This window comes from Pyxicephalus adspersus, chromosome 5, assembly GCF_032062135.1.
Source record: "Pyxicephalus adspersus chromosome 5, UCB_Pads_2.0, whole genome shotgun sequence".
Taxonomy (NCBI): Eukaryota; Metazoa; Chordata; class Amphibia; order Anura; family Pyxicephalidae; genus Pyxicephalus; species Pyxicephalus adspersus.
Window position 1 is genome coordinate 35,295,842 of NC_092862.1, and position 12,922 is coordinate 35,308,763.

The window sequence follows — 12,922 nt, forward strand, 5'->3', positions numbered from 1 at the left end:
TTAAGCAGGTTAAAGAAAATTTCAGGGATCCCAAGACAGGTAAAGGTAAGTATTGTGTCAGAAGGTTTGCCCTTCAGCTACCTAGCTCTTCAGTCAGAGGAATGGACCAAAAACACACTATCCCATAGCAGACGTATTGATGCAAGTCTGTAAGGGGTGCTTTTTGTTATTACAGTACACACAGTTTGGTGTGAACTTTATTAGCAAGGAGGTTTTCCTTGAGCAGGATATGACCTCCCTAGAAAAAGATGCTGAGAGATAAGTGGGGTTTTTGGGGGGTAGATCTATGAGGTGAGTGTGGGAATAGTGTTTCCTTATGTTGGACCTACCGGGTATCTTATCTTACGTAAAAAAATTTCTGGACTGGTTCTGGGGGAGATCTTGTTAAACGTTTGGGAACAGTGCAAATTTTGCAGAAGTGATAATTGCAGAACTGGGGAACCTAGCAAGAAGATGAGACCTTTGCCCTGGGTACCCCAAATGTAGTGATGTCACTGACCGGCCTACTTAAGAAGCCATTTTAATCTCAGTGAAAATGAAGTAATATCTTACAAATACACATTATAATTGCCATGTTATAGTACAATGCAGTATTCATGTTTAGTAGGTTTTGGTTAGGTTGTGTTGTTTTATATTTTCACACTAAGGAACAGTTAGCAAAATGTGTGGGCTGTTAAAGCCCTAACCCTGTGCACATAGCTCAATCTCTTTTCCATTGTGTTTCCTCCATCTAACCAGAATCCACAACTCCAACCACCCTAACAATTATGAATAAATATGTTGTGCAAAAAAAAAGATATGAGTATGTTGGTGTAAGAACACAGTTAAATTTAGTTTTCAATTATAAAAATGCTGATATATGTTAATTAGTTTTGAACCTTTTTCCAACATTTTACAACTTTAGAAAATTTGCAGTACATTTTTGAAGGTTCACTGTAAGGTGTGAATCAAGGGATCTGCTGTATTTCATACTACTTTTAAAAGCATATTGGTTGCTATGTTATACAAATAACACGGAGAGCAGTACGGTGAATGATATGGTCATGACATATAATATAAATTGAAAGGAGCATTGGCTGCAGCCTTGGGAGAAAGATATGAGCACAGTCTTATGTTTGTGCAGACTCAAATTTTATGATGAGATCATTTCAACATACAGCTATTGCCACAGGCTAGACTATGGAGGAGAAACCTTGAAAAATGATTTGTGTATTTAGTAGTTCAAATATTAAATGCTACAAACTGGTACTGCTGACATATGCACTATTAAATATTTATAATAATTTTGCCATGCTGTACAGACTTTCCAGAGTTTCAGGCACAACACATCAAGAGCACCGCTTCATAGATGACAAAAACTGGATACAATGTTTTATGTACAGAAACCTATGAACAAGTATATTGTATTATTAATGGTATCCAACAATTGCTTACACATTCAATGCATTATTTGAATCAAGGAATCTCAATCAGGGCACAGTTTTATTCATTACAGAACAGAAAATCAAATGTCCACATGCAGTTTATAACTTGAGAAACGTTGTTTGCTCCCATTGGGTGGCAACATTTGCTTTCCAAAGAAAAACCTTTTGATACAATGGGCCTGATTTATTAAAACTCTCCAAGACTGGAGAATATAGACTTTCATGGGTGATCTAGCAAACCTGGAATGGATTTCTTAAAAGTTATTTCCTATTTTCTGGCAAATGTTTTTAATCCTGGACCTGATCCAGTGTTGTTTCAAAAGATAAACACTTTTTCACACTCCTTGTAAGAACCTGGATGATGGAGTAAACATGGAATGGATCTGGTCCAAGACTGAAAACATTTGCCAACTCAAAGCAAATATTTTTAGGAAATCCATTCTAGGTTTGGTGGATTACCCAGATGCACACATTAAAATCTATCTTCTCCAATCTTGGAGAGCTTTAATAAAACAGGCACACTGTAAGAAGTATGTACTGAACAAGGATAAATTCTCAATTTTGGAAAAGGTAGTTAAAAATCATGAAAGTTGATCATTGCCAAAGACAGCACTTGTAGTAGTCTATAGTAATAAGACAATTTAAGCCGATGACAATGATCTGATTATGTTTGAGACATGTATGAATAAATCATTTGTTAGTATGCCCAGCAGTATACACAGTTCAGATACTGCTTGGTAATGACCAAGCCAATGTTTTCGGAATAGGGATCATGGGGATGCCAGGCTAGTTTTCTTGTTACTCAACTCCTGACCAATGATAGCAGTTTTGGATATCGTATTTCTATAAACTACCCTGCCCAGTAAAACTAGCAGTATTCAAAGAACATACTGTAACAGCACATGCTGAAAATACCACCAATGGGAAGAATGCATACACAATGAAAAAGAATGATAGGTCATAAATACAACCATTTGATTGCCACTTATGTCGAACTTATATTATAAATAGGGTCTTCTGTCTCTTACCTACATGAACTATCTGTACTGCATTGGCCAATCTCTGTCTAAAAGACTGTTTGCCCAATGACTGCATATGGCTTTCACACATCAGCAAAAAATAATGAAAAAATAAAAATAAAAATGTACACCTTGGACTTTAATTGTTAGCCTATGCCCTAAATTACATCTTTTCAGATCAATCCCCTAAAGACAAGTATGCCTATATTATCTAATCGCAAACATTTTATGAGCTACTTGTTCAGAATTTACACAGCATATTTACATGAAATATAATTTGTAAGTTTAAAAAGTAAGTAACTTACAGAAAGAAGTATTTGAAAAGCACTGTGGATGACCTCTATGTACTGAAACTCAATGATGCATCCTGTCACCGAGATGAACGAGTGATCTCCAAGGTCTCTGTTGGCTGGAGGAGGCACTACCCTTCTTATGCAGCCTGGCCCATGTTCTCTCCACCATGAGCGATGGATGGAGATATTAAATGTCATAAGATCTGTTTCCTAAAAAAAAGATTACAGAAAATGAACAAAATAATTTGACTGTTTTAACATTTTCAATTCTTTATTGTATTTTTAATTTTAACATTTTCTTATGTACCAGCCAGGGAACAAAACTGATTGATTTGACAAATAATGTGGCAATGACAAAGGTAACAATTTATTAAAATAAAAATATAGATACCTGTTTCGTTAAAATTTGTATAAAGAATGTGTCAGATCATGATTCTGCAAAGCCCCAAAGCAAGTTTTATAAGAGATATGTTTGGGCACCTTCTATGAAGTAGTTCATTACTTTGGTGATGGCAACTGGTTTACACAATAACTCACTTAAAACTACAAACTGGATTACAATAAAATTACATTAAAACAGGAAAAAAGAAAATACAAAAATAATTATGGTAAATAGACAAGATTTTCTCAACTCTTTCACCCCTGGTGAACCTTTACATTTTTTAAGGTCCTGCAGAATCCCTGCTAAGACCAATTTATTGAGAGTTAGCAGGGAAATAGCCTACTTAAATTGATTCCAGTGGAAAAAAATGTCCCCCTTTGCAGCGGTAACTAAAAAAATCATTGGAACTACCAAGCTGTGTTGGCCCCTGAAGTGTGCAGGCATAATTGATGGGGAGGTCAGTTTGAAGCACCCCCAGCAGCCCCTGAAGGAATCCTGGTTGAGAATAACTGGTATATATACCCATCAATTTCTTTTTAGCTGGGGAAGAAGCTGAAGGTGGGTGGCAGCCCCTGTATTGTGACACAAATCTTCAGTAACCTCCCAAAAACAGCCAGGTGGTTACTGAAAAGTGCTGGGTAGTGCGCCCGGCTAAGAGAGGCTGGGGAGAATACTGATATAACTCCACTTAGGTGAGGCTTGTGGTCAGAGACTAGTAAACTGGTGAGGAATAGATCTAAGAACAGGGTTTAGTTGAGTAATTAGTAACAGTCACTCCCAGATGTGCACAAGATCAGAGTTGAGAATGCGCTTAATGAAAATACACTATAATTTCACTATGGGTCGATCAGCAAATATTTCCTAAATCAAACAGCCAAAAGGTTAACAGGGAGCTTCCTTTTTTAGCAGTGTGCAAAGTATCCACTGAATCACAATAGTATTCCACAGAGATAGAGAGGAAGACATTGGTCTACACAGCATTAGTGACCATTTGCAAAATATATTTAATTATTACTATTAATGTGATTATCCTCAGTAAAATAAGTTGACTTCATTCTGCCCATTTCAAAACTGTTACTCCCTGCACTTGACCTCTAGCATATGATTTAACAAAATAACATCACTGGTATTCTATGTGCTGATAAAAGCTGAGCCATAGATCAATAAATGCATGCTTCAAAATCAATCTAGTGAAAGAGCCGGAGCATGCCTTCACTTTAACTTCTTGGAAACCTTTGTATAGGATTCTAAGATGCCATCAAGAAATCTATTACCACATGAATTTATTATCATTTACAGGAATGTATCTCGAAGAAATCTGCACAAAAGTTAATGGGAAATTGAAGCAACAATCTCATAAGGTGCTATAACTGTGAAAAGCCAACATAACTAATAAAACATGTCAGGGAATCATTAAAGGGGCAAAACCCTTCTTGCTTGTTGTTCACACTTTTAGGAATCCGTCACAAAAAATTATGTTCAAACTTTTATTGATAGGATAGTGTCTATTTAACTGATCACAAGAAAAGACAAAAAGCTTATTGGAAAATCCATGAACTGTCATGTAGATTTAAACCCTATATATAAATGGCTAAAGCAATGAATACCATAGACTACTGCTCAAAAAAATAAATAATGTACTGTTTTTTTCATTTTTGCTTGCATCACTAAACTGCTGACCTCCTCTAGCTTTTATATATGCACCTTCTCCTCTGATTGTACATAATTAATGGTGGTCAATGCCTGTGCAATGCATGTCTGTGCAGCCACTTGTAGCCTCCATCGGTTTAGGTCACACTTACAACCATCTGTATGCTAAAGGGACAATCTATAAAGTTGGGAAGTAGCAAAATTATGTTTAAAAAAGGCATATTGAGGGGAGTTCTTAATATTTTCAAGTGTTTTCATGGCATGAAATATTAACTTTTATCACATAATGTGTGGCCCAAGTATGAAACTAAATAGACAATTAAAATTTATGTTATGCTTGCTTTTATGTTTCATATATATATATATATATATATATATATATATATATATATATATATATATATATATATATATATATATATATATATATATATATATATATCTTTTTCCCCCCAATATCTTTAATCTACATATAAAAATATGTTTTCTACAATATTTATTGCTTTTGGTTTTAGGCGTCCCTGTTCTTCTTTCTTATAAGCTCATGTATCTGGTTTATTTGTCATTACTGTCATTCCCTTCATCTACCTTCTGTGTCTGGTAGAAAATCAGCATGCATTCTCTAAATAGTTATAATGTCATCAGTTACAGCAGACATTGACAAGCTACACATTTTGGCATGACACTAAAGCTTAGACATATCCTGTATCTGTTGTGCACATTGCACTTTGGAAATATGAGATAAGAAATATGTGTTAAAGATAATATCCATCTTCATACATGTTTAAAGAAATGTACATGCCCTTTATGTAGATTTTTATTTTTGAAGGGTAAAGCAAGTTAAGGATATTGAAATAATGTGAATTAATACAGGCATCATCCTGCAGTAGATATATACCCCAATGCCTGTTCTACTATACTGGGTATGTGACTAAAAGCCTAGTCATTAGTTCACAGCTTATTGCTAAATTTTAATTTAATGTTTTAGCTGTATATACATCAGACCAAAAAAGGGACAAATGAAGAGAAAAGAGGGACAATGGGATTTGTTTAAAAAAATGAGAAATAAAAGCCAGGGACAGTTGTGAGCTAGGTTCTCAGTACTTATATTCATTCTTTTACCAATTCCAGCAAGACTGCTTGCAAAGCCACTCAGTAGGCTGTAACTTTTTTGGGATATACAATGATTTATGTAGATTCAATGATCTGTACTTAGCATGGCTTTGACAGACAGGCCTGGAGCGTATGATAACATAGAGAAGGTCCTGGATGACTGTGGGGGGCAGGTAGCAGGCAGGGAAAGGGTTAAGGGAGTTTGGTGGGGTTGAGTAAAGGTCAAGGAGGGTAGGGTTTAGTTGACGCAGGGTTACGGGTGGGATAAAGGGTTATAAAGTGTAGTGAGTGATGAAGGGGGGTTTAATCGTTAGAGGGTTCAGTGTTAAGAAAGTTTCCCACCCTTCCGCCCCAATGATTAGGAGGGATTTGTAGCGGTGAGGTTCTTGAGAGTAGTTGGGTTTGGGAGTGGTATCAGTGGGGGTTGGAGATCCATCTTTGGTGTGGAGTTCTCCAAGTCATGAAGAAAAAACAGCTATGGTTGGAGTGATTGGGGGGTGAGGACTGCAAACACTGGGGATATCATTCCTGAGCTGTTGAGAGTTACAGCTGGGAACATAAATATCCTGATGGTGAAGATCCAAAATGAGGGGTTAGTGGAAGAGAGGAGGCCCTCAAAGACCAGTAACCCGAAACTTGCACGCCCCAGGGTTAAATATACAAAATAGAAAATACAAGAAAGGCTGGGTTTGTGCTGGCAAAAGTCAAAAATGCATTTGGCATATCAAATTGTATGCCGTTTGATAAGTGAAAACAGTACAAACAAAGTTCAATATATGCACAGGGAATAGATTAGGCAGTCCCATGTTATCTAACATCGGGAGATGCTTGTTGTACGTACTAAACATAAACTGCCTATATTGATGAGAAGGAGGTGAAGGTGGTAACCGTCTCAATCCCGATGCGTTTTGCCAGTAGGCTGACTGTATACAAAAATATGATAATATATTTCAACAGCCATACAGATAATGTCCATTTTTATGATGGGAATGATACTTATGTTATTGATTTTTATTTGCTATATGTAACATTCTCATCATAATAATGAACATTATGGACAACATGATGCCCCTTTAAGGTCAGTCACCTTTGCAAAAAAGCATGTCCTAAGATCATTCAGGGGAGCCGCAAGACAATTTCCATAGTCTAGACAGTGGTAACCAGTAATAGGAAGCTCACCTAAACCATTAGGGATATATTGCAATCAATAGAGAAAAAAGTAAGACTATTATTGACATGTGGATATCCTTAAAGCTAGTGTTTTCATGAAATCTTGCAAATAAATGATCTGATGCGGATGACATAGTTATGTAACGCTGCTTAAATTAAATAATTTTTAGTAGATACAGTTAATAAAGTCTTGGAGGAAGAAATAATAAAACAGTTATCCAAATAGAAGAATAGGTCTGTATGAAAGAAAGTAAGTTGGCTTTGGTCTGCTCATAGTACAATAGTTCCTTATTTGTTACCCCACACAATTCATTGCATTTATCCAAACTTTTGTCTCCATTACCCTGAGCAACCATTTAATTTAAATCTTCTATTTTCCAACCGATATTTCTCTAGTTCATAAATGAAACTAATGTGCAACATAGATGATTTTATATTTCGGGCCATTTTGGAGATGTTTCCAGTTTTAAACTGCACAAACAGACTGCCTTATTACAGCAATTGATAGGTGCAAACATCTAAATTCTGAATTGTCCCTTGGAATGATGGAAATGCCCATTATAACCACAATATGGAAAATGTTTTTCATAGGAATTTCCTCTAAATTGACTGGCTGTACTCAGACTGTACTTACTCCTATAACCCCCCTCCCCTATTGTATGCTTGCCTTTTTAATATACTTACCCTTTTTATGTCTTCTTTTCATGCATCTAATCAGAATTTGGTTTATTAAATTACTTGCTATGGATGACTTTACTTTGCACACCTCAACTTCCATTGTCACTTTATTCTCATGTGCATGTGTATAAATAGGCCCTTCATATGATTTGTGAACACTGCCTAAATAATACTGCACATTCACATTACATGTCTTTCCATTTTTCCTCTTGTTAATGAAGTGATTGCACAGCGTACCTTGAATCTGGTATGGTAAGTGGAATTGTTTTGTTTATTTTCTGCCTTTATGTTGGAGATCTATTGATTTTATCTGTGTTTACAAGCTAAAATCCAGCAATGATGAATAAAACAGAGGGAAGGTAAACTGAAGTAATGCATCAACTGCTAGGAGTTCATTTTTTTCCAAAACAGGATATATAGGCATCAGTATACAAAGCTCAATAACAGATTAAGGGACATAAGCGGCAGGACCACCAGGCATAAACTACACTACACTATACTATACTACTAGTACTTTGTATAAAATAGCATCTGAAATCATTCCCACTTACTTTATATGAAATACAGTAGATTCTGAAATCATTCCCACATGTGCATGTAAAAATATCCATAATACTGCACAAAGTAAAGCATTGTTTACTATATTTATTTGTTCCAATTCAGCAGCCTTTTAGGCTAAACTGCAGTTTCAACATTTTATCAAATAAATCTCCATGTTTCAATGGTATATAGGTTTCAATAAGTACAATGTGGACTATGATCACACTGCAAACATACAGTAGATTAGGTCACAAATGACTAATAATTCAAGAGGTCATTTTATAAAGCAGTGAATCTGGCATTCACCAAACATGAATTATTGCCATTTAAAACACTTGGACATAAAAGATTCTTCATTAAATGTTTGGTAATTGTCTGGTTCACTGCCTAATAAATAGACCTCAAGGATTTTAATTTATAAACAGGGAATCAGACATTTCCATGTGGGAATCTTTTAGGTCACCTGTTCTGATGTCAACCTAATAAGGAATTTCCCCTCAATACAGAGAGATTTCCTCTGATATCCTGTTCCATAACCAGGAAGGGGGGTGGGCAGTGCAAAAAATCATATACTCAACCCTTCTTTACTGTATCAATTTTGGTAGGGTTGGTATATATGATCACATAAATGGGTTCACACTGTACTTTCAGAAATCAAACAAGTTTATGGATCATATAGACAAAATGATGCTATAGTTGGGATATAGATCCAAGAAATACAATAATGCTGAGATTATTTTTTATATTATTGTAATACCAAACAGGTCAATGTGAAAATTGCATCCTTAGTCATTTGTTACACAGACTATTTTAAGGTAATTATATACATGTGTGGCATGCGGCTGATTTATATAAAGTAAATTTATAAACTTCATGTGCTGACATCTATTACCACCTACACAGACAAGAACAGGGGAGCTTCTGTTGAATCGGATCTACTAAACCATGTTTTTCTTGTTAAGACCTACTCACCTCTTCCATGCCACACACAGAAGTGCATATTCAAATCCCTGCATGTATGGATTAGATTAAAAACCCAAATACACTTCAAACGTATGTTTTTTCAATACAAACATGGCTTAGTATAATCCAGGTTTCAAGAAGAACAATGAAACATCTAATACACAATGAAGAATAAATGTAGCTTTGTAGATAGAAATTAGCATTATAAAATTGAAAGGGAAACGTTGGTAATACTAAAGTCTACACCCCATGAGACCCAATAACAAAAATAAAACAATGCAGGAATGTTTCTTGTTTCTTTGTAATGAGCATAATACATGTATGCTGCCAGCAGAGAAGAACGTCAAGTAAAACAGAATTGTTTTGGGTACTTTCTGCTGCTTGTCAAATTTAGTTTAGGTTTCTATTCTGTGTTTCAAGATGTGGGTAAAGTCACTTACAAAAGCGCAGCCAAGTTCTTGTTATGCAAATAAATCTGAGAAAATATGAATAAAAATACACTGACAAGATGGGAACTGTAGAAGGAAAATGTATCAAAGTTGTTTTAAAAGGGCCTTCTCCCTCTGGGGAAATTATATTTGCAAATGTATTCTCAGGGCTTTTGAAACAGATACAATTTTCATCATATGGTAGTAGAAAATCAAGCAAGGTATTGATATGCAAATACGGTTTAAAAAATAGATATTATTGGGAATCAAAGGAGCAGTGAGCTTGTAACACAGTCTAAAGGCCTGATTAGGAAAAAAAAGACAGCTAATAGCTTCAGCCTCAACACTGAATGAAATGCTTTGTGCTATGTGCCACACATGAAATTATCCATAGAACAGTCTGTGTTTTCTCTGCTAACAAATACACCTTGCCAACCTTGTTATAGGGGCATTTGTTTCTGTGTCATCTGTTTTTTTTTTTTTTTTGCTTTGATTGGCCAATATTTTTTAGACAAATCCAGCAGCAGATCCAAAAAAATGAGATGAGTTACAAGTCTGGCCAATGCCAGTCTTGTGTAGGGCATGGTGGTTCAGTGACCAGCACTCTTACTTTTGAAGTGCAGGGGTCTCCGATTTGGCATGGAGTTTGTACTGTATGTTTTAACTATGTTCTTTAACAGGGTTTCCCTCCTAATTCATTCTAAAAACATGCAGTTAGCTTAATTGGATATCCTACAAAATTAGTCTTAGACTGTAATAATGACATATGACTGTAGTGGGGTCATTAGATTGAGAGTTCCTTTGAGGGACAGTTTGTGACATGACTATGGACTTTGTACAGTGCTGCGTAATATATTGGGCTGTATAAATGCAAGATAATATTAGCTCCCACAGCAAAAAAGTGGAAGAAGTTTAAAGTTCTTTGACAAAAGAGATATGCATAATTTTGACCCATGGTCTTAGCAATTTTGAAAACAATTAAGAGCCCTTACCTAAAGTAACATTGTCACCTGCCTAAAAAAAATAACCAGCAGTTCCATACAGTAGAATATTTATTATACACAACTTCTTATCTCCTTGGGATTAAAATAGAAAATAATGGATACCTCTCAAAAAGGAGTCCAAAAAGACTGTCTGACCTTACCGAGTGTGGAAGGGCAATGTTGGCCCTAAGTAGACATACAGTGTATCTGTATGTGTCTATATTTGTACTATTTACTGGGATTCTTTAATTAGTTGGTAAACTAAATTTTTCATATCCAGAATCACACCTTTGTATAGCAAATCTTTATAGTTCTGTAACAACACTTCCAAATTCTATTTTCTTTGACTTTTTATTCTTGTAGTAAGTTACTGTTTGTGTCTCAGCGCACAAATACTTGTTTACATCATCACAGTGCTAATTGTGTTTTTGTCACTTTGGTCCCTCTTTTGCATAACTTTGCACTCTGTCATTGAATGCCAATATGCCCTCTCTAAGCGCCACTCTGTGGCACTTTGTTCTCTTTATCTCTGCACCACTTTGGTTTTTCATTTTATGCCACTTTTGCCCCTCTATATCTCTCTGCTCTACTTTGGTCTTTCTCTCTTCTTCTCTCTCTCTCTCTCTCTCTTTGCAACAATTTGAACTGATATTTTGCACCATTATGGTCTCTCTCTTATTATTTACTGCCACTTTTTCTCTTTTTCCACCACTCTTCAACTTACTTTCTGCCAATTTTTTTCTCTGTGTCACAGGTTTTACTCATTCTACAGCAGTTTGACCTCTCTGTGTCACTTTACTATTTCACTTTCTAGGGACACACTACAGGGAAGTCCTACAAAGCTTGGGCACCCTTTGGGGGTAAGAGGTGCTGGAATGATGGATTAATACTATGGGGCAGTAAGAGACTTGAAACTTTTAGGAGTTACTCGAAAATTTGGTTACACTTTGGTGAGCACTGGCAAACTGGGGGAGGGTGGACGTCTAAGACACTTTGAAGACATTGGAAAGATTTTAAACTATGTGGCACTAAGAAGCTGGGGGACACATTAGGGGCACTTGAAAGGTGTGACACAGGGCACATAACTGTAATAAAAGGGGCTATAAGTTTTTCTAGTACTCTGACTGCAGCCCCGATAAAAGCTCTTTTAATGCAGAAGACTGCCTTTAGGATTTTGTAGGCGACTGACAGGGTCGATTTAAGATATCACTCCTTACCGTAATAAAGATTAATGTATTATCACACTCACTAAAATCCCAGTGGCCAGAAAACTGGCTTAGTATAGGTAAAATTTCATTCGCATCTGACCCATCAGCACTTTTTAACTCAGTACAAGATTTATTCTTTTTTCCAGAGGAATAATTCATGCATATACCCAATGAAGATTTATGATATACCAAAGGGACATGCTAACTTCACTATACTGTATTCTGTCATATTTTTTATGTTTCTCAACCAAGCAAATATCAAAAAGGCTGCAATAGAACTTCAAATAATAATTATTATATACAAATTGTTTGCCTCCTGGTTTATGCAATGCAATGATAAGTGCATCCTAGTAGCACAAGCAGAAGAAGAAGCCTTCTTATAATTGAAAACATTTGTAATGTCATCAGTGGAGATTGTCAAACAAATTAGATAAACCTGGACAAATCTCAGAATAAAGAGTCCCTTGTAAAACAGGACCAATAATGATTTGGTAAAAAGAACACATGATAAAACAAGAGTAACATTATCATAAACCTGTAAAATTCCAATATGCAGTAAAATCATTATTATACTCAATGTTTCCAAAGATATAAACAGACAAGATTTGAAAGACATTTCCACTCTTTGTGTAAAACCTGAGGTGCCCCCTTTCCAAACCTTTGTATGGGTTCTTTGGTGTAACAGGCAGTCTAGAGTTTCTGGAGCTGGATGAGATATGATCAAGCTAGGATAGACTAGCTCGTGGATTCCTTTATCCGTATAATTTGTTTGGACACTTTTGTGCTATCATCCTAAAAAGTGTTTAAATTGTCTCATGAGAAGGGATACTAATTTATGGATTGGATTTTTATCTTTAATATCCTAAAATGAATATATTCTGACTTCAGATATTGCCCCTGATTCATCAAGCAGAATCGGATGATCGCTCGCACATTCGTATTCGCAATCCGAAATCGTACGCCGTCGCGCTATTCAGCAACTGAAAATGCTCGCGGTCGGAGCCACGCATCTCCGGCAGCTTTACACTGGCCAGCTTGCATTAAAAGTCACTGTTCCCCTAAAAAATCATT

At 35.9% G+C, this 12,922-nt stretch overlaps 1 protein-coding gene across 1 annotated transcript in view; it reads right to left on the reverse strand.

Annotated features, from left to right (window-relative positions):
• The window catches only part of NKAIN3 (sodium/potassium transporting ATPase interacting 3), a 276,351-nt gene that overhangs the window by 65,798 nt on the left and 197,631 nt on the right, over nucleotides 1-12,922 (reverse strand). The window contains exon 4 of the mRNA XM_072411129.1: nucleotides 2,749-2,946. Coding sequence (XP_072267230.1) covers nucleotides 2,749-2,946 — 198 coding nt within the window. The remainder of the gene's footprint in view (nucleotides 1-2,748; nucleotides 2,947-12,922) is intronic.